Raw genomic sequence first — 22,254 nt, forward strand, 5'->3', positions numbered from 1 at the left:
CTTTGGTGTGAAGGGAGAATCAGGTTCCCACTCTCTAGTGAGCTATATCTTACCTTAAAGCTCGTTGTGATTGAGGCAAACTTATTATCTGCTGTTTCAGGATTGCCGATCAGGTAATCCCAGCTAGTGAACATTTTCCAGCTGAAATTAAAACTTGTATCATCCCCACCACCTTCCTCATTTGCATTCCTTGCCATTCTGTAAAGGCCAAAAAGATGCACAAAGAACCCGGGGTTAGAAGGAAGCAGCTGGCTCTGTTAAGTGATTTAGATTTTCAAATGTTCCTACTAATGTCATAGAATATCATGCCGTGTCATCCCGAATCCAAGAAATGCACTCCAATCCCATGATGATGAAGAAATGATGGATAGATCATATCCAGTGGAGTCAATTCATTTTCTCACCATAGAATTTCTTATTTGTTTCTTCAATAGCATATCGGAGAAATTCAGTTGGATGAGAAACTCAGCAGGAAACAAAATATCAAGAGGGAGGGATTAAGTTATCTTAAACCGAACCCTATAGAACACACTACAATGCTGCTGATCAGATCCTAGGTGTGACAAAGAGAAAAATAAATTCTAATAACTAGCCAGGAAAAAAATCTGGTTGCACCGAATAAACAAATCATAAATGCTGCTTTCTTTTATACTGCTAGTCTGTGATGTGCATATAACTGGATTTATAATAGCATCCACCAATATCAAATTGTTTCTTAAGTGGCTTGACTTCACCTTGGACTGCTAACTTCCCTATTTCAAGGTATTATCAGCCTTTTAATGTTGATGGTCAGGTTGCTGTATATTTTATTACTTAATTCAGATCATTAAGCACAAGGAAGGGATACATTACTAGGGAATGATAAATTTAGCCTTGGATACTTTCATTAATTTCATGCTCAGGGAAAACAATTTCTATTTTAAGGTTATGCTGTGGAGCAGAATCATATTATTAATAATAAACAATGTGAACCACAAAACTCCTAAGATGCACAAGAAAGCATATATGCATTAACCCAGGCTAATTGTGTCTGCTATACAGCATTCCTGCTTTCTCATCCGTGGGGACGGAGTTGTCTCTGGCAGCTGAGCTGTTCTGGAGTTGATACCGTGGGTGGGAGTGGTAGAAGATACTAATAGCACAAAGGGCTTCTGAATGGGCCTTGTGAAGCTTCTGCCCTGCTGCTTCTCTGAGACGTTGTGGGAGGATTCATTCTCCCCAGTTCCCAAAAAGAAAGTTGGTGAACAACTCAGTGTATGGGGTGTATGTAGGATGGAAGGATTTGGTCCAACATGCAGTTGGCCAATGTACCATGGGAATTTGGATATTAAAATGCATATTTCGTGTGTGCAATTACTGTTTTGTATCTGTATGCATTATATTACATGTGAGTCCAGGCAGCCAATTTTGAGTCTGTTACCATATATGTATCTGAGGCACAGATTTCTCAGTGTACTGTCTCTGCTAGTCATTTGAAGTTGCATGAAAATAACCTGCTGTGAATACCTCTTCTGACACCTCTTGTCCTCATCATCCCCTTCTCCTTTGGAAATCATCTGGGAAAATACTCTCCAGTATTATGTTCCACAAGCATTTAAAGAATATAAAAACACTGCATGGTCATTATTAAAGCAAGCAGCAACTAGATAGTGGATATATATACCCACTGTTTACCATTACAGAGAAGAAAAAGAGGAATGAGGGAAGGCACAAGAGTCTCCACAAATCCAACAGCTTCCTTGTGTCAATTTCTTGAATCTATCACACCTACCTTTCTGTAATTTGATTCCTGACCATCCAATCCAGATGGAGCCATTCTTGTATGGAGACAGGGGGCCCAGAGAGTAACATAGAGCTTCTGGGCCTGGGTGAATGCCCAGACTCCACTAGGATGCCCCAAGAACTGCAAAGAATGCCTATGGATTTCAGAATAGTTGTAGGTATGGGCAGCCATATCTCCTACCCACTCCTTGGACAGGCAAATCTGGCCCCAACTGCATGATGCACTGGAAACTCCTTAAGAGTTTGAAACTAAAATTATCTTAAATATGTGAATTCTGCAACCTTAAGGCTGTGGATTTTTCCACTTAGTGTTGGGCTGGTGAGTGAAGGAGTTGCTGTTTTGTGCCCTAACTCAAAATGGTTTCTATAAACTTAATAGTCAACTCCTCTTTCTCTCTTGTCTGCCCTCAACCACCAGCAAAAACAACAACCCTAATGACACTAGGTTTTAATTTCTGTGCTTATTGTATTGCAATGAAAAAATGGCCTTAAACAAAAGATTATATAGGGTTACCTAAATGTGGATCAGCACTAGTATCTGTGTCCAGATGGAAATTTAGCACATATGGTATATGCTTCTCCAAGGATATTCCCTTTGTTTTGTCCTCAGAGATTCTGTGTTACAGGGATTCTTTTTTCTGGTTGACAGCCACTCAAATATAATTCCCTGAGAGGATTCAGTGAGAAGAATCTTCTAATCTTCAGGAATATACCATCAAAGAAACATTTTTAAAGGCTGTTCTAGGTCAAAAACTATGCCTGCTGCATCAAAGTGTTTTGTTCTTTCTCCACACACACACATTATTTTAAACAAAAAGAATGAGGCCATTTTTTTTTGTTTGGGAATGCTGCTTACCTTATCTAAGAAACCATGTATTGTTTGAGTTAATCCAGTGTTTGTGAAAGTGAAAAACAAACAGCCTGATACAGCACATGAAGGATGTGTGTGAGTTTCTACTACCCAGCTGTACTAGGGCGCCGGATAATCCTGACTTGCGATCGTCTGACTTTTCCAATCCTGAGCTTGTTCTAAAGAAACACTTCAGTATGCTTGTTCAGTTATTGATCTTTCTTATGTTAAGGGGTTTTTCTAGTGTGATCAAATAGGTACTATGGACCAAATCGCCACTGGCATACCACCAATGGAGTAGCCCCAGTTTATACCAGTAATGAATTTGGCCCTAAAATAAGACAACCAAACTCATTTTCACTCTGGATCTAAGCCAGGATTTAAACCCAGAATTCCAGAAGTGGAAGTGTACTAGTGTTTAGTGCACTAACCTATCTAGCCTCCCTTTCCTTTTGTCCACTTACCCATATTCTTCCTACTCTTTTTAGTATTGTGCTCTAAATATAATTTAATGGAGAAAGCACAACTGGAGACTACTTTGTCTGCCATAGGACACTAATACTTTACCATGACCAATGGTATTAATTCTGCTACACCACTGTGCAAATGTGAACTAACCACTATAGTCATGCTGAGAATCATTTACTGCTTACTGTGACTTATACAGCTGAATTTTTGGTCAGGTGTTTTCCTCTTCTTCCTTTTTTCTTTTAATTTACTTCACACCAGGTATGATTAAAAGAGGAACAACTGCATGGCCTGGATGTTATCTGACATTGTGCTAGATGCAGACTATTATCAAAGGAGGGGTCGACAGCTTTGTTCCTTGCATTATACATTCATTTTACACCTTTAAGGTGCAGAGGGAAAGTGTTATGTTACTTCAGTAAAGATTTTTTTCCCCACCTCTGCCAGACTGAGACATGCTTTCTGGTACAAATAAATAAATACTGGCCTCAGAAATTATAAAATGGCTTTAATATAGTCCAGCATTTCCTTGCAGCTTTGTCCCACCAAAACTGCATCAATCCTGCTATTAAAACTGCTACATTATCATTTCTGATAGTGCATCCTTTGTGAAGAGAATTGCATTTATTTTAATTCATTCTTTACTTCCCTAAAGACAGAAGGAACTTACGTTCGGATGACAACCATGTAGCTATAGGCAATGGTCCCAACTCCCACAAGGAAATAGGAAAGAGGCATCCTGAACTTCAGCCATCCAATTGTTCTCTGGTTGTTGTAATAGCCGTAAAAGAGCACAGAATACTGTGCAAGGCCCTGAAAAGTACATGGCAGGTAACAGCTTAACTAGCCTGTTATATACATACATACACACACCACGTCATGAAACTTCACCAAAAGCAGTGAATACCAAAGAGACATTCATTTTTATGTCTTCATGACATCCTCAGACATCATTATGGTAAACCTGGCAGCTAGGGCCTGACTATTCTGTGAGAATTCAGAACAGCTCTATTTTGGAGCCTTTAAAGAAATCTTTTTCAGATCCTCATGTTGATTGCCAGGTCCATAACCTGTCAGGTATTTTATAGGTTGAACGCTTCATCTACAACATAGCAGCTGAAAGCTTTTTCATCCAAGTGGTTTTTTGGTTGGTTCTATGTGTGTTTTAACAGAAAGTGGCTTTTCAACAAAACAGAAAGTTTGGTTACTTATATTCCATGTTCTTAAAATTTCCTCCAGTCCAGTTTGGTATAAAATTCTTCACTTCTGTCCTAAAGTACTGGGTAGTGTTGCTGTGTGCTGGTTAACAGTTGATAAATTTCATTCAGCAGATAGCTAGGTTTCATTGGATACTGAAATGATTCTTGTATCTACAGTTTATAAAACAAATTATTAGGTTGGTATTGAGAAATTTGCATTTCTTTAAAAAAATCATATGAATGAAGTTTCTATTGGCTTGAATTGTTGTTTTTTCAAAACAATTTAATAGCCAATTGCTGGAGTCTGAAAGTAATCAAGGTAGTCGGCTTAGCCTGATCAAAGACCATTTTGGTTCGAATAAGAACTTACCCCTGTAGGAGAGCAGTGTATTTAAACCACTTTGATGAACAGCATAGCACATGCAGAGCAGCAGCGAAGCTCCAAATGGGCCCAATTAACTCAAATCAAACACTAGAGTTCAGCATGCCAAAGTGTAATTTATCAATATACTGCTGATGAATCTGAGATGTGCTGATTATGAACTGACAGTGCTAATGAGAAGTTCTTTCGTCCTCCTAAATTAAAAGGTCCATTTACTTTCCTTCTGTTTAGCTGCTGGTATTTCCTAAAATTAATCCATTCATAGATTATAATGTCTATAGATGAACATCCTTCTGTTTTGTGTAATCACAAACTATGCATTTGATTTATTGGAGCTTTTAAAATGTCTGAAATGAGTCACACACAGTCTTCAGAACCTCATTTGCAATTCTTGTGAACGTGAAAATGAAATATTAATATATGGTAACTAAAGGTAATATTCACAGATTTCTTGGTTTTGTAATCGACCTATCCCCTTATTTGTATTGGTATCAGAACAGCTGTAGAGATATGCATGCAGGAGAGACAATATTAGGCATCTGATTCTAGGCTAAAGGGAATATTATTATTTATTTGTAGAGCACCAAAAGTGAGAAGAAAAGGAGTACTTGTGGCACCTTAGAGACTAACAAATTTATTTGAGCATAAGCTTTCGTGAGCTACAGCTCAGAAAGCTTATGCTCAAATAAATTTGTTAGTGTCTAAGGTGCCACTAGTACTCCTTTTCTTTTTGCAAATACAGACTAACATGGCTGCTACTCTGAAAAGTGAGAAGGTTTGTCTTTAGTTACTATACTTCTAATAAGAAATGGTGTAATTTCATGTAAGAATTTATGCTGGGCTTGGGTTGTCTAATCTGTAGTTGTACACAGCCTCATACATTTCTGGATGGCTGTTTAGATCACACTACATATTAAAATAGCTTTAAAGTCACCATGCTCTGCTAAGTCAGTGTTGTCGTAGGTGTTTTAAAGCTTTTAGCTGAGCCCTACACTGTGAATAATTGAGAATGTTGTTTCCTGGGCTTTGCCCACTGTATTTAACTGTGAAGCCTGATATATTTTTAGCTGTGAAGCAATAGCCATAAATATAGGGTCTCCCTCTACACCCTTCCCACAGCCTAACACAAGACAGATAAGCATATTCTCTTTAGTTGCATGCATGATTATAATGAGCCTTGAGATTCTGATTGCTGTGGAGTAGGGTCTGATCTGTAGATTATATACAAATATAAAACATTCAATTCAAGATTAAAATACAAAAGGCAACAGCAATTTAGCAATTTCTGCAGGATGAAAATAGCCACATTCCCATGGGTGAGCGGGACAGGCACAATTTCCTTCTAGACATGTTTTGCTAGACATTTTAGAGCCCTTTTTATTATTTTTGAAAAATATTATTGGGAAATTACTCAGAATACAAAAAAAAATGTTTGCTTAAATGTACACATTAGTTTATCATTTTATTTTGGATCTGAAAAAATTATTTTTGCCTCTAAAATTATCTCAGCTATATAGTCCCCACTCCCATCCTTGTCTGGATAAAGGTTTCATTGTCCCTTGGGAATGTTCTTTGGCCTGATATTTAATTTGTCAAAGTTCTGTCTTCCCCACTACTTCTTGGGGTCCAGGTCTTTCACTATCTCTTTCTTTGCTTTTATAGCCAACTGTTTTTCTCTACCTCCCATTTGCTTCTTGTGCTACCTGGTACTCTGCAGTTATCAAGCCTTCATTCTATTTGCTAATCTTTCTCTTTCAGAGAGGCCAGATTCCGTTTCTTTCTCAATTACTGGGAGCTTCCCTTCTCCTGCTGCCATCTCTTTTCTCTCAAGTGTTCTCTCTTTCACCTTCTCCATACAATTGTATAAACATCTCTTCCCCTTCTTCTAGGATCTACTATTCTTACAAGGGCTTCCACGTTGCTATAAGGCACACTTTTCTCCTCCAAGGTCCCTCTCTTCTGCAATACTTCTTTCTTTAAATAGGCCTCACCACTTGACTTCACTGCTGTGTCTCCTGCTACTACCGTTCAACTATTGTCTCTCCTGATCATCCAAATACAATGGAGTTCAACTCTGTTAGTTACTGACATACATCAGTGATTGCAGAATGTTATTCAGTTGCTTCTTGTCATGGGCCAGGAGCTCACCCAAAAAAGAATATTGACCTCCTTTCATGGATCTAGAGAAGGGTCATCACTTTGGGACTAAAGGAAATCAGCTCATCTGGCCAGTTACCGCTTTACATCAGGCAATGTGGAGAGAGCTAAATGTATTACTTTGAACACTTTATTAAACTAAAATTTTAAAAATTCACTGGGTTTCAGTGAGTCAGCCTGGAAGTATTGCATTAAAAGTCAGGAAGTCAGCATACAGATCAATGCATCCAGTCTGGTATTCTGTCTGTTTGCTGAGAGTTTAAAAACCCAACACTTCCTCCACAGGTGGCTTGCTACCAGGCTGAAACTGTCCAAAGAAGTAAACGAAAGGCCCAGAGTTCATTCCAGGCCAGTGGTGCAGCCCATCAGGATAATGTGATTGCGGGCCGCAAGACATTTTGCTGACATTGACCGTCCACAGGCACAGCCCCCCGCAGCTCCCATTGGCCAGGATGGTGAACCGTGGCCACTGGGAGGTGTGGGGGGTTGTGCCTGCAGATGGCCAATGTCGGCAAAATGTCTCATGGCCTGCAATCTGATTACCCTGATGGACTGCATGCAGCCAGCAGGCCACAGGTTGCCCACCACTGTTCCAGGCACTGTACCAGAGGAATAAGCCATGAGCCAGAGGTAAGGCTGGGATTGAAGTGGCACAAGGCAGGGGCCCTCTCTAGGCAGCCAGCACATGCTTGAAAGTGGGCAATGCTTGATGGGAGGAATGGCCAAGGGCTGAGCTAATTCAGTGAATCCCTACCACAGCCTCTGTCTGCATGGCTCCTAGGATGCTCCAGAATTTACAGCTGCCCCCAGCTGGCAGAACTCCCTAGGGTGAGGGATGGAACACTGCCCACAGCCCTCATCACCCTTCCTGGCATCAGCAGTCCAAACCAAGGAGACTTTAACTCCTTCTTCCTCTGAGTAATTTTTAAAACTTTTCCTAGTGCTTATGAGTATGAAGAGAATGAACTGTTCTACTGAGTTTGCCATGTCTGGCTGTAAATTGTCCAAAGAAACAGAGTCCCAGTTTCACTTCCCACATAATCTATCATACCTACCTTTGCTGAAATCCATAACAAGTGTTTAAAGTTAAGCATGTTCATAAAGATTTTAAGGATTGAGGCCTAAATGTAGAAGGGAGATTGTACAGAAGCTTCAGTCAAAGTCACCATTATCTGAATGCTGTTCCCATTAATCTGTAGAACGCCTATAACTGGATTATTCCACCTTTTTTGTTTGTACAAAATCCCTTACAATGACCTCTGCAGCTGCCTGACAGACAATGCGGAGACTTTCATTGCCTTACAACCATTTCTGGACTCGTAATATGGAATTTATCCTCCATACAGTCATCTTAAATTTATTTCATGTTTACAAAAGTTTCCCCTGTGTGAAAGGTGGTGAAAATATTGTTTCAATAAATAAAAGTATTGTACGGTATTTAGAAGTCTACCTTCAGACTTTCAGTTGAGGAGGTTCATCTCTTAAGGATATGATGAGCTTCAAAGAAACAATAAGGGATTCAGCCATCCATCCCAGTATAGCTAAAATATTTGCATATTTAAAAACCAGAATTTTGGGAATGTCCCTAATCTAAATGCATATAATCACAGAGGGTCAAATTCATCCAGAGTCCAACTCTACTGAAGGAAATGGAATTACCAGAGACTAAATCAGTCTAGACTCTTATTCCCAAATTCCTCTCCTTTTTTATTCCTAAAGACACAGTAATGGACATGGAATATTCATACGTTCTGTTTTTAGATCAAGAAACATCTATACTCAGGATTAATGAAAAGAGGATTTGAATTGATTTCTATCCATTTGAATGATCTCCTGACAGTTCATATTAAACTACTGAAATTGAACAGTGAAGCACTGAGCACTGAAATCAAAGCCTTTTAGAGCCAAAAGAGTCATGATAATATGCAGTATTGCAATAATGCACACTTACACTAAAGTCCCACAAAGTTGCAAAATTCATAGCAGTTCTTTCTTCACCTCTCGGGACAGTTTTTCTAGGTAACGTGCCATATGGTTTCCCCATCAGTACCTGTAGCAAAATATGATGAATGTAGATAACGGCTCAAAACACAACACCAACAACCAGAAGTATAAAATACAGATGCAACCAACTTCACTGGAGATTTTACTTTGCGTTCTCCTTAACTGCCTACTGATAGCAATCCACCTCTCCAAATCTTCTGCCTTCATGCCTTTTATCATGATTGACGCTATTACTGAAGTATTCCATGCCAATTTTTTATTAAATGGTAGTCTACTAAAAACCAATGGAATGTTAAGCTGTACCTCTAATATTCAGCAGCGATAAAGAGGTTAAAAATATTCATCAGATCAGTGAGTTCTTTCAGTGATGCAAATTCATTTTCTTGTGCTATTGCTTTTGTTGCTTTTGTTAATAGAAAATATATTGGGTCATTACATGCATATAGTTTTCAGATGATGACAGCTAGGATTCTGAAAGTATCGGAGCCTCTGGTGAGATGTTTGCACAACCACTGAAAGTACTAGGCCAGATTCTGCTCTCACTTGGGTCTTGATATTGTTGCACTGCAGTCACTGGCAGTTTTTCTCTTGACTTCAATGGGAACAGCACCAGGCTCTTAAGGTGGTGTAGATCCAAAGTAACTCAATTGGCTTCAATTACTCTACCCTAATGAAAGCAGAATTTGGTCCATCCATTAGAAAACATTTGGAAAATGTCATCTCCTAAATAAATTTTGTGGGCTTGATGTTATCTGCTGCACTCACTTACATGTACACACTGGAAGTAAGTATAATCAAGAGGATATTCTCTATGGCAGAAATTTAGGGGCCAGCCCAAGACCTATGTACCACTTAAATTCCATTTAAGTCCTATTTTGAGCCCTGCTTAAGTCGTATACTCGTCCTTTGCATGGGATAATTTCAATTTGGGTTGAATTCCACCTTACGGATGAGATTCTGTGCTGCATGTCTAAGGATATGTCTATACTTGGAGCTAGAGGTACAATTTCCAGCTTGAGGAGACATGTACCACAGGCTAGCTCTAAGCAAGCTAGCACTCTAAAAAAAGAGTCTAGCCATGGCAGCCTGAGTAGGGGGAGAGCCTAGCTGCCCTGAGTACAATCCCATTCAAGATCCTAGGTACATATGTGGGCTGGCTAGCTGTGCCTGCTCCTTGCGCTGCTGTGGCTCCGTCTTATTTTTAGCTCTTCATCACAGCTGGCATGGGGTATGTCTCTTCATAATAATACCTCCAGCTCAAAGTGCAGACATACTATTAGAAGTGCAGCACAGAACTCACAGTCCAGGGGATGGGGGCTAAGGTAGCTTTAAACCACCTTTGTGCTCCCCACCCTTCTCCACTGCCAATCCTGTGCTGCTCCAGGTATAGAGTGGCGATGCCCCTGATGTAATTTAGACAGACTTCTTGGACTGCCCTAAGAGTCGCAGCACTGCCTGGAATATCCCCAGCACGGGGAGATGCAGCCCTGCTCCACACACTTGTCTCATGCTCAGCCCTTCTCTGCCATGTCCCCCTCCCCTCCATGCCAGGGAGTGTTAAGTTCTTGGGAGGCAGCCTTATAGCTGTCTTCTGCAATGCCTGTGTCAGGAATTTGCCCCTGGGCAGAACCGGGCATTTAGGTCTGTTTTACACCATTCTGTCTCTTTTCATGGCCTAAAGGAGCTGGAGCATTGGTAGGGATCTTGCCCTAAGTGTTCTAGTAACAAAGGTAAAAGTTTTAAGCAACATTTCTCAGTGACATTTTATTCTCCTATAGAAATAAGAAATGCAATTTAAAAAAATCCCAAATCACCCATTCTTACCTCAGGCACCATTACAAGGCCAAATGTCAATCCAAAGAGAATCATATTTATTCCATACATCCAGCGCAAGAATATAAAATAAGAAGCTACTGAAGAGCCGAAATGACCTATGAAAACATTTGCAGTGATGAAAAGACAGATCAGTCAATCTTCTTGTCTTCTTACTTTGAGACAAGATTACTTGAGCAGTTTCACGAGTGGTTAAGACACAAAAATATCAGATTTTTCTTTATTCTATATTAATACCTATTTTATCATTTCCGTAATTTTTCAAGATTACAGACTAGCATTCACTTCATTGACATGATTTAAAAAACAGAAGCCAAGACACCATTTACCAAAGGTTATACATTTATATTGAAGGAATATAAATAACATGACACCAACACAATGGAATAGAACTTCAGGATGATCTCCTAGGGCCAGATTTTCAAAGGTATTTGGTTGCCTAAGGATGCAGATAGGTGCCTAGTGGGATTTTCAAAAGTGCCTAAACAGATGAGACACCTAACTCCACTAAAAATATCTTTGAAATCCTGGTCTCTAGAGCTTATCAGTGCCTTTCTACATATGCTTTGTTTCTGGCCTACTAGCCAGGGAAAAAATAAAATATTGCTGGAAAGACAACTTCCTGAATTTAAAAACACACACACACTATTCTACAGCAGTGGTCCAAAACACTAGAATTTGCAATGGTGATACTACTGTTCCTGTTATTGTATAGAATACAGTGGTATTTTTATGACGGGTGTCAGTCACAACACCAGATGCAGAATACCTTGAGAACCAGGAGGATACAGTTACTCAATACAAAAGATTCTTCACAACAGGCTGATTAGTCTATGCATCACGAATATAAAAGTTTTAGCAATGACAACAAGAGACGGTTTAAGATTCAGGTTTAGGGAAACAAGTATATACGGTGTGAAGATTATTATTGTAAATAGGAAAGATTTAGGTAGGAAAGAACAGGGGAGGTAGCTTGATCATGGGGTCAGAGTATTTAATTGAGAGCTATGAGCTGTTCAGTTCTGCCACTGACCAGCTGTGTGACTTTGTTCATATATTTTGCCTCTTTCCCCACACACCCTTTGTCTGCCTTGTCCATTTTGACTGTAAGCATTTTGGGACAAGAATTGTCTCTCTCTCTGTTTGCACCACGCCTAGCACAATTGAGCCCTGGTTTCAGTTGAGGCCTCTAGGTACTACTATTATATTAATAATAATAATAATAATAAAATAATAGCAGTTTAGGCCCTGATTCTGCAATACTTATGTGAAGAAACCTTCCACTGAAATCAAGAATCAAACGCTTTATGATTAAACGAAGACTTTTATCCCCACGTGGCTCTGGAGCTGGAGCTGCCGTAACCGAAAACATTGGTCACATGATCTTTTTATTTACTGCTAAAGTGGCTCCTGTTGGTCTGGGACATGTGAGCATTTATTGTAATTGATGATTTCATAAACTGTTTTTTACTATGTCACCTATTTTCTCTGGTAATGACCTTCTTGATGCTAAATCAGTTAAGATTAGCATTGTACCCCAGTTAATTCTATCATTTATTGATCAGTAGTTATTCATTAAAACTGTCACTAGATCGGATTGAACTGGGGAGGGGAGAATCATCCCAGGCCCTTGTTGCAGAGGAACTGAAATACCTAGTCCTGTTTATGTTGACTTTGAGCTTTTATGTTAGTATTTGCAATTGGCACCCGCTTGTCCAGCGCATTGAACTTTTCAGCTCCTATGAAAGGCAGCCTTTATACGCTCTAATGTTAGTTTCCCATACAGTGCCCCTAGTAGCCCCATTTAAGTAGAAAATTGTAACAAGACAAAGGCATAGGTTTTGCCTCTGACCTGTTCTTTACCCTTTGTGCCACAAAACAGCCAGAAATCTACCTTAACTGGCCTCCCTCAATATAGGAGAATCCTCAGCTTGTAGGCCATCCTGTCCTATATCCCAGCACACAGGTGCCTAGCTAGGGTGACGAGAGAAAGTGTGAAAACTCAGGATGGGGTGGGGGGTAATAGGCACCTATAAAAGACAAAGCCCCAAATATCGGGACTGTCCCTATAAAATTGGGACATCTGGTCACCCTGTGCATAGCTGCAGAAAAGAGAATCAGTGCTAGGAACCACTAGGTGTGGTTGATTCCTGGCCAATATAAAGGACCTTAAGTTGCACATCATCTGATTCCCAGATGTTGTAATGGACCTAAATGCGCACTGGGACTGGACAAGCACCCAGTGGCCCCAGGATGGGTAGATGGGGATAAAGGTGTCTTAAAAGTAACTTCATGTCCACCCATCCCCTGAGCTATGCTAGATGGGGGGCAGCAAGGTCTGAAGTTCTAACTCAGGCATTTCATCACTGCATTATATGGTTTGCTTTGCTGATTTTCTAGGTTTAAAATATAGATGTCTTTGTTTGGTAAGGGTTAGGTAGTCACACATGCTGTCCATGCAAACCTGTACAGTAAAAACACATTAATTTGCAGTATAATGACCATTCTAGTTAATGTTGCAAAATAGTTTTCTTTTGGGCTGATACATGTCATGCTTGGTCTCTATCCAAACTTGATTTTTATTTTTATTACTTTTTACAAAGATAAAGTTCACAATCCTACTTATTGAGGGCCATTATAAAGGTAACATTTATACTGTGATATTCTGAGTGTCCAGGCATCTTTCAGCAAAGGAAAAGAAAAAGGAGCTTATTTCATTACAGGAGAGAAAAAAACTGTACATAGACACAGTATCAGTTAATTATCCTGGTCTATTTTTACATACTTGTCCTACTAATGTAACTTGAAACAGACGTGGGTTTTAATGGCAAAACAATTCAGTCCAGGTCCATTTATTTACCAAAAATAACTGAAGGATCACTCATATGGGTTCTCAGAATGAATTCTATTCTGTTACCAGCCCACCAAAAGAACCACCTGTCTCCTGCTGCTCAATTTGATTTAACTACATTTATTAAACTGCTTCTTCTGCATGCTAAATTAAACCTCAGTGATTGCATAGCCTGCTTTGTTCTCTGCTGATTGTGATGCCATGTGTTTCAAGTTATTATGAGGTGAATTACTCTTTCTTTTTGGCCTAGTGCCGCCTTGTCCAGGATTGCTTTGCAACACAAAATACAAATCAGCTAAAACTCACAGTTGACAATTTTCCTGGTCATGGCCACCTTGACACTGTCTATTGCATGCTCCAAAGCTACCTTCGGTAAAGCTATCTTGTGCTATAATTAGGGCTGAACAGTGGCTAGGCTCTCACTCAAGTCCTTGTGATGTTAAGCCAAGTTTGCTTCATAGGGGATTTGTTGGTAATTAGCTCATTACTGGAAGGCCTTTCTCCCTGTGAAATATAAAGCTTACTTTATGATAAGACCATTCTCAAATTTTGCCACAACTCTCATCACAAGTATTTTGCACTTTTATATATGCACAGTGATATTCATGATCATATTCTCTTTTCATCTTTATTTTACATGTTGTGATTTGAGAACACTTAAATAGCATATTATAGACAAACAACAAATCTAGCCTATAAGCTGTATCCCAAGAGCACTTTTCCCAAGTTAATTTCAATACTGGGTAATGAAAAAGGTTTAAACTTATCCGTGGCATCTATACTGGGCGTTATCATCTGTACGGTAACTAAGACTTTAAAGGATATTTCTGATGAATAGCTATTAATGCCTTATCAAGCTAAATAAATTTTCACAAAAGAAGACTGTATACAATGTAGGCATTTTACAATGATTTTTAAAGTATTTTTAGATATACCTGTCTGTGTTTCAGAATCTCGGTTTAGTGAATGGGGCTAGTGACCCAGCACATGGTTCTCAGAAGAATCCATGCCCAGAGTAGGTCACAATGAATAAAAATGCAACTCCCATTTGAAAGTAATGGACATTTCACAGTTGATGTAAAATTAAAGTACAAATAAAACTGTAACATAATTTTAGTATTATCTTTGAAAAGTCATGGAAGATGGGTGAGCTTCCAGAGGACTGGAAAAGGGCAAATACAGTGCCAATCAATAAAAAGGGGAAGAAGGATAACCTGGAGAATTACAGACCAATCATCTTAATTTCGGTAGGGGGAAAGATAATGGAGCAAATAATCAAGCAATCAATTGGCAAACACCTAGGAGATAATAAGGTGATAAGTAACAGTCAGCATGGATTTGTCAAGAACAAATCATGTCAAACCAACCTAATAGCTTTCTTTGACAGGGTAAACAAGCCTTGTGGGTAGGGGGAGAAGGTATATCTTGACTTTAGTAAAGCTTTTGACACTGTCTCACATGACCTTCTCATAAGCAAAGTAGGGAAATACAACCTAGATGGAAATTATATCAGGTGGGTGTATAACTGGTTGGAAAACCATTCCAGAGAGTAGTTATCAGTGGTTCACAGTCAAGCTTACCAAGTGGGGTCCCGCAGGGATCAGTTCTGGGTCCAATTCTGTTCAATAATTTCATCAATGATTTAGAGAATGGCATAGAGAGAACATTTATAAAGTTTGAGGATAATACCAAGCTTGGAGGGGTTTCAAGTGCTTTGCAGGAGAGGATTAAAATTCAAAATGATCTGGACAAACTGGAGAAATGGTCTGAAGTAAACAGGATGAAATTCAATAAGGACAAATGCAAAGCACTCCACTTAGGAAGGAACAATCTGTTGCACACATACAAAATGGGAAATGACTGCCTAGGAAGGAGTACTACAGAAAAGGATTTGGGGATCACAAGCTAAATATGAGTCAAAAGTGTAACACTTTAGCAAAAAAGGGCAAACATCGTTCTGGGATGTATTAGCAGGAGTGGTGTAAGCAAGACACCAGAAGTAATTCTTCTACTCTACTCCGTGCTGATTGGGCCTCAACTGGAGTATTGTGTCCAGTTCTGGGTGCCACATTTCAGAAAAGATGTGGACAAATTGGCGAAAGTTCAGAGAAGAGCAACAAAAATGATTAAAGGTCTAGAAAACATTACCAGTTTAGGCTGGAGAAGAGAAGACTGAGAGGGGACATAACAGTTTTCAAGTACATAAAAGGTTGTCACAAGGGGGATGGAGAAAAATTGTTCTTGGTAACCTCTGAGGATAGGACAAAAAGCAATGGACTTAAATTGCAGCAAGGACGGTTTAGGTTGGACATCAGGAAAAACTTCCTAACTGTCAGGTTGGTTAAGCACTGGAATAAATTGCCTAGGGATGTTGCGGAGATTCCATCATGGGAGATTGTTAACAGCAGGTTAGACTAACACCTGTCAGGGATGGTCTAAATAATACTTTAGTCCTGCCTTGATTGTGGCATGACCAAGTGTCTGGTTTTAAACCAGAACACCCAGTAGAAGAGGGATCCTGGCGGCTCCAGTCAGCACTGCTGACTGGGCTGTTGACCATCCAGTTGGCAGCACTGTGCAGTGGGGCTGGCAGGTTGCCTGCTAGCCTCTGTGCTACGTGGCTCACAGGAAGCAGCTGACATGTCCCCCCTCCAGCTCCTATGTCTACGGGCAGGCAGGGGGCTCTGCACACTGCCCCCACCCCAAGTGCTGCCCCCACAGCTCCCATTGGCCAGGAACCGTGGCCAATGGGAGCTGCAGAGGCAGCACCTGCAGCTGGGGCAGCGCGCAGAGCAGCTGGATGTGTCTCAGTGAAGTAGCCAGATGGGGGACATGCTGCTGCTTCCAGGAGCTGCTTAACGTAAGTGCCACCCGGAACCTGCACCCCGACCCCCTCCTGAGCCCCAACCCCTGTACCAGCCCCAGCCCTGATCCCCCTCCCACCCTCCAAACCCCTCAGTCCAAGCCTGGAGCATCCTCCTACACCCCGACCCCCTTATCCCCAGCCCCACCCCAGAGTCTGCACCCTCAGCCAAAGCCCTCACACCACCCTGCACCCCAACCCTGTGCCCCAGCCCAGAGCCCCCCCTGCACCCTGAACCCCTCATTTCTCACCCCAGCCCAGAACCTGCACCCCAGCCCAGAGCCCGTACCTCCTCTCATATCCCAACCCCTGCCTCAGCTCAGAGCCCCCTCCCATACTCTGAACCCCTCGGCTCCACCCCCCAGCCTGGAGCCCCCTCCTGTATTCTAGACCCCTCATCCCTGGCCCCACCCCAAAGCCCCCACCTTCACCCTCACCTCCTTTTCCATCCCAGCCCACTGCCTCAGCCTGGAGCCCCCTCCTGCACACTGAACTTCTCATTTCTGGCCCCACCCCGGAGCCCGCACCCCCCCAGCCGGTGTCCTCACCCCCTCCTGTACCCCAGCCCCCTGAGCCAGTCCAGTGAAGATAAGTGAGTGAATGAGGGTGAGGAGAGTGAGTGACAGACAGAGGAGGGGATGGAGTGAGCAGGGGCGGGTCTTCGGAGAAGGGGCAGGGGGCAGGGCAAGGGTGTTCAGTTTTGTGCGAGTAGAAAGTCGTCAACCCTACTTGAGTGCAGGGGACTAGACTAGAAGATCTCTTAAGGTCCCTTCCAGACCTATAATTCTGTTAGTTAGATAAGCAGCTCTTTCTCTTACCATATCGAAAGAACTTCTTAACAAATTTGAAACCTTCTCTTTTCCAGTGGGATTTGAATTCTCTATCTGATTCTGCACTACCAAATCATCAACATGACAATTTTATATATGATCTCTGCAACTAGATGTAGTGGTGACAATACTGTTTATGGTACATTGGAGTTGTCCTTGAAAATAAGAGAAGGGCTATGCAGTCAAAATGACAGAAGTGATAGTCTGGGTATTGGCTACCTGAAAAATAACCTGTTTCCACAAACACCAGCACAGCAGTTTAGATCAGCTGATGTTCTTGAGGGAACAAGTTATGTGAATTTAGTGGTACTAAAAAGTGCCAGATTGAGAGCCATGAACACAGAATTCTGTTTTTCACCCAGACAACAGATGGGACAAACATACCAAAGGGCCTTACCCCTGACTGCAGAGACCCTTTTTTAAGGATCAGAGGAGTGTTTAGTCTTCAGGTCCAATCAGTACATTGCCTTTTGGCTTGCTCGGTGTGCTCCTTAGTCCCATTTCAAAGAGGACTAGATCAAAGCATGTTAACAAACTGTTAATACACATCAGCAGGGTTCATGTGGATTGTGCCCACAAGGGCCGGGAGAGGGAGAGATACCAGCGGAAGGAGGACACTCAGGCCTAAGAATAGTAAACTATGCTTTATTGAAGGAAGGAAGGAAAAACTTACGCTCCAATCTGCGAGAGGAGCCCCTAGGACGCTTTGGATGTTAGTCTGGGGCAGGCTAGTGTGAGATAGATTCACGCTCCAGCTTGCTGCAAGCTACATGTTTGTGTAGACAAGCTTTGACTATGAAGATTGTTTCATGAAGCATAATCTCTTGTTCAGACTGTGGCTGTGCCCTCTGCCATTACAGCTAGGAGGGGTGTCAGTGCTCTAGAATAATGATGAAGAGGCCATTTTGGGTTCACTGGAAATTAAGAAGGCGGGTCCATCTTCTCTTCTGAGGAATAAAACATTTGGAAAGCTATTTTTAAAAGCAGTGAGAATGTTCTTGTAATCAGGGGAGCCTCTGGGAGTACACCTGCTGCTAAATGCTAATTTTATTGTTTCTCCATAATACTTACTTTCAATTTCTTTGATTTTCATTTCCCATGGTATGCAGGCTGTTTTAAAATTCTCAAAATCTCGTTGAAATTTCATCCATTTCTGTAAAGGTTCACAAAGAAAAAGAGGCCACATTCTCAGTGTTCTCATATACATTCTCAGTCACTCCTCGGAGATCCAGCATGGAACTGAATGAATCATTTGGTATCAAAGACTTAATTTGCTGTATTTTGCCTTTTTCTTTTTCTTCCTGTTTGTGGAATGTCTGAACAGATTGTGATTTTTCTTGACTATTATTTGACTTGAGAACTGTTTCTGATCATTTAATGTATTTTATTCCAAATCTGAAATTCAAACTGTATTGCTTAGTTGTGGTTAGTCTAAATAGTGGTGGTGTCTCTGTCCCTCAATTGGATAAGAGCAACTATGCTAATCTGGCTTTCCAGGCATATTTCAGAATATGAAAGTTGAAAATTTGTGGGGTATTTTTGCAAACATTAATGCTAGTAAAATGTGGTTCCACAAATGTCTATAGAAAATGAAGCCAAATTAGAACTGAACATGGTTGAAGCAAAACTTGTTTAAAAATTTGAATGAATATTTGCAGAGATTGTTTCAGTATTCTCTCAGCTCTGAGGCAAAGGGACAATCTATCCAAGCACTGTATAAGGGAAAAAGGAACTGCAATCTAATATATAAAGTGCAGGTTTGCCGTATGCCAGTTTTTCTGCTACAATGTGGAGAGTGGAACACTTGAATCTTCTCAAGGAGTATGATTGTCATTGGCTTTCTTTATACTGGGCCTAACCCAAAACCAAATTTTAATCTCCAGAGGATGGAACTCTTGGTGGAACAAATTAGAAGGCTCTTGAAGATAGACCCCAATCAGCAGGTATGGGTTTGGTTAATGACCTCTGCTTTGGGATCATTTGGGGCAAAAGTGGTTAAAAATGCAAGTGTAGAATGGGATGGTATTTATGAGGATGTGGTGAATGATAGTCTACAACAGTCTATTGTTTTGCATTGTATGAAATTGATGAAATAAAATCCTTACCTTTGTCATCATCACTTTGTATGCATAAAACTTTTTCCCTTTTCCTTTTCCAAGTGCACCTTCAAATTTTTCCACAAAAAGCTGGGCTTCCCTGAGAAATAAGAACAAAGAGACATGCATGTGATGATATAGTAACACAGGAATTCCTGCCACTTCAGGCTGGAAAAACATGTCCTATTACTCCACATTGGATGTTCATATATCACTGTTCTCTTATTGATGCTCTTATCGTTTGTATTTCCCAGAAATTTTATCATCGTTAGTGCAACCAGAAGAAAACAACTTGAGTCATCTAGTCTGAGCCATCTGCATTTTCCAGAAGTGATGTCTACTTAATTCCTGCTAACGTTATCTAGCCTGTTCTTGAATACCTGAAGTCATGGTGTCTTGTTTTGTAATCTAGCCTATTCCCCAGTAGTACTTCCTCTTAAGAATTATTTCCTTTTGTTCAAGCCATTGGTCGTAATCCATTCATCCACTGGAACGAAATGAATTATTCTTCTCCTTCATTTTAACTGTTACCTTGAAGATATTTATAGACTGTAATCATGGTTCCCTTGTGTCTGCTCTCTTCTGGGCTATATATATTTCACTCCCCTCAGTGCCTCCACATAGGTCTTGTCCATTGTAGTCTGTGAATCATTTTCTCATAATTGTGGCTTCAATTGGCTCCAGAAGATTAGAGTTTTGATTGACAAAATTATTAAAGTATTCCCTTGAGACAGATAGGACATAAGAGTGAAAGGAAAAAAAAAGTGAGAGTTCCTTTAAAATGTTTTTAAGATTTTGTGTAACATCAGCCCTTTTAAATGATGATCAGATGAGACCAGTCATTTACTAGAGTCCTCTTCACCCCCCTTGTATTCTCTTTTGTGAGCACAAATTTTAAGACACCAGTGTATGTAGTTTTTTTGAGGAGAGGTGGCTGCTTTAGCTGCTGAATGACCATATCTAAAGTACTATATCAAAGAAACAAGACTTCTTGAAATCCAGTGTTTGCACAGTGATATCAAAAACATATTGGTTGTCACCAGATGGCACTAATCCAGAGCACCTTACACATTTTGATTAATTGCCTGTTTAGGCATTTGGAGACTCTTGGGCAGTTGGAGAATTGCTAACTATTAGTTGTGATGCAGTTCTTTTCTGGAAGATGTGCAAATAGATTAATTGTCTGAGTCCGTCTGACTGGAGTTATTTCTTATGCATAGATCTGCTGCCCACAGCTTATATCCACACAAGCAAACAAAAATATTACAATGTGTCAAAACATTTTTAAAAACTTCAGGTGATGCTTATGTAAGAAGAATACTATTAACCAGCTCAGAATTGCCACATGAACCAAAGCTAATCTTTCTTATTCTTATGAAAAATATTGTGGGACTTTAATGACTGCAAGCATTCAGAAGTAGCCCTGATCCTTCTAACACCCTTTGTTCAATTCAGAAGGAAGACTGTCACCTAGTGAATCACCATCAACACCACTTACTGTGGCACTAGTTGATTTATGAAGACTTTACATCCAAGCACAGGGTCTAGATTGTGAAAGGGCTGAAGAAATCACAATATGCAGTGGCATGGCTAAAATCAATTTTCAGCCATTCATCTGCTTTATTTTACTGTTCCAGTCTTCAAAATTAAAAAATACACTTCTCAAAGTGAAACAAAGAGTTTAGAAAGTCAGCAAGATAATATTCAAACAAAAGCCTGACACAATGTCACTAATGTGAAAACATTTCCTCCTTATTATACACATCATACATCCATAGCTGGGCACAGATAGTCTCCCGAAACTTCTCTTTTCTATTATAAAATTATCATGAGTTTGGCTAAGCCAAAACAAAGAAATTATTTTCCACAGGCAGAGTTTATAAAAACATGTCTTTTAGATCATGAATTCAACCCCTCAATTGAATCCAAGGATTTAAACTGGGCATGCTTGTTTGCAATGTAATGAATGTCACATCAAATGCCTTTTATGTGTTTTCCTCTGCATTAGAATATAGTTTTTTTATTCCTCTCTGCGTCCTGGATTCTCTGGCAAGGATGGGTTTTCTGTTTCTATCTGCAAGCTGGCTGCAGATTTCTAGTGCAAACTGAATTCTTGCCCTTTGGATATACTGATCTAGGTTTCCTGGACTACTGCTGGTATGTTCCCATGACTTCCCTCAGTGAAGTTCCCCTTCCCCTCCCTCTTTCATTTGGTCCCCTCTCCCCATTCCTATTGACTGTTAGGCTTCTCTTCCTCTCCATATCTTTTCAGGTTTCTGACTAGGTCCCTGGTGGTTCCCCGTGTATGTTACAAAAATCCCTTATCTGCATGACAGTATTTAGTCTGTCTATATTTGTTAAGGGCTTTAACTTTCACATTGGGCCAAATTAATCATCTAGTCTAGTTACTATCCACATATGCAGATGTTCTGTTTTAAATAGAAGGGGACCCTTCACTTTAACAGGGCTCAACTGTATATTTAATACTGAACTATCTGCTGTAGCTCACGAAAGCTTATGCTCAAATAAATTGGTTAGTCTCTAAGGTGCCACTAGTACTCCTTTTCTATCTGCCTGTCATAATCTAAGTACCTTTGCAAAGTATGAGGCACTTGAATACAGTACTGATAGCACTCACCATTCCTGTTAAAGAACCACTCAGAAGCCTCTCACACATTCCACAGCAAATGAAAGGAAATACATACCACATGGTATTATTGGGTAGATAGAAGAAGCTTGCCACTATTCAGCATCTTGTGTCAGAATGAAAGCACTTTATGTGTCAAAGTTACACTTGATGTTCTACATAGGTACCTTCTCCTTGAGTAGGCAGTGCAGGTTTGGTTATAGCTGACTTTTAAAGAGCATTTTTGTACACTCGTTATAGACACAGTGAATAACATCCTCGTGGGGGGGAGGGCTTTAAGAAGACACAGTGA

The 22,254-nt window shown here is 40.4% G+C and overlaps 1 protein-coding gene across 1 annotated transcript in view; it reads right to left on the reverse strand.

The window, feature by feature from the left end:
* The window catches only part of TMC1 (transmembrane channel like 1), a 90,178-nt gene that overhangs the window by 30,764 nt on the left and 37,160 nt on the right, over positions 1-22,254 (reverse strand). The window contains exons 5-10 of the mRNA XM_073346113.2: positions 19,325-19,415; positions 18,291-18,372; positions 10,667-10,773; positions 8,790-8,888; positions 3,771-3,913; positions 54-198 (exon numbers count right to left, since the gene is read on the reverse strand). Coding sequence (XP_073202214.2) covers positions 54-198; positions 3,771-3,913; positions 8,790-8,888; positions 10,667-10,773; positions 18,291-18,372; positions 19,325-19,415 — 667 coding nt within the window. The remainder of the gene's footprint in view (positions 1-53; positions 199-3,770; positions 3,914-8,789; positions 8,889-10,666; positions 10,774-18,290; positions 18,373-19,324; positions 19,416-22,254) is intronic.

Source organism: Lepidochelys kempii, chromosome 5, assembly GCF_965140285.1.
Source record: "Lepidochelys kempii isolate rLepKem1 chromosome 5, rLepKem1.hap1, whole genome shotgun sequence".
In the NCBI taxonomy this organism is placed as follows: Eukaryota; Metazoa; Chordata; order Testudines; family Cheloniidae; genus Lepidochelys; species Lepidochelys kempii.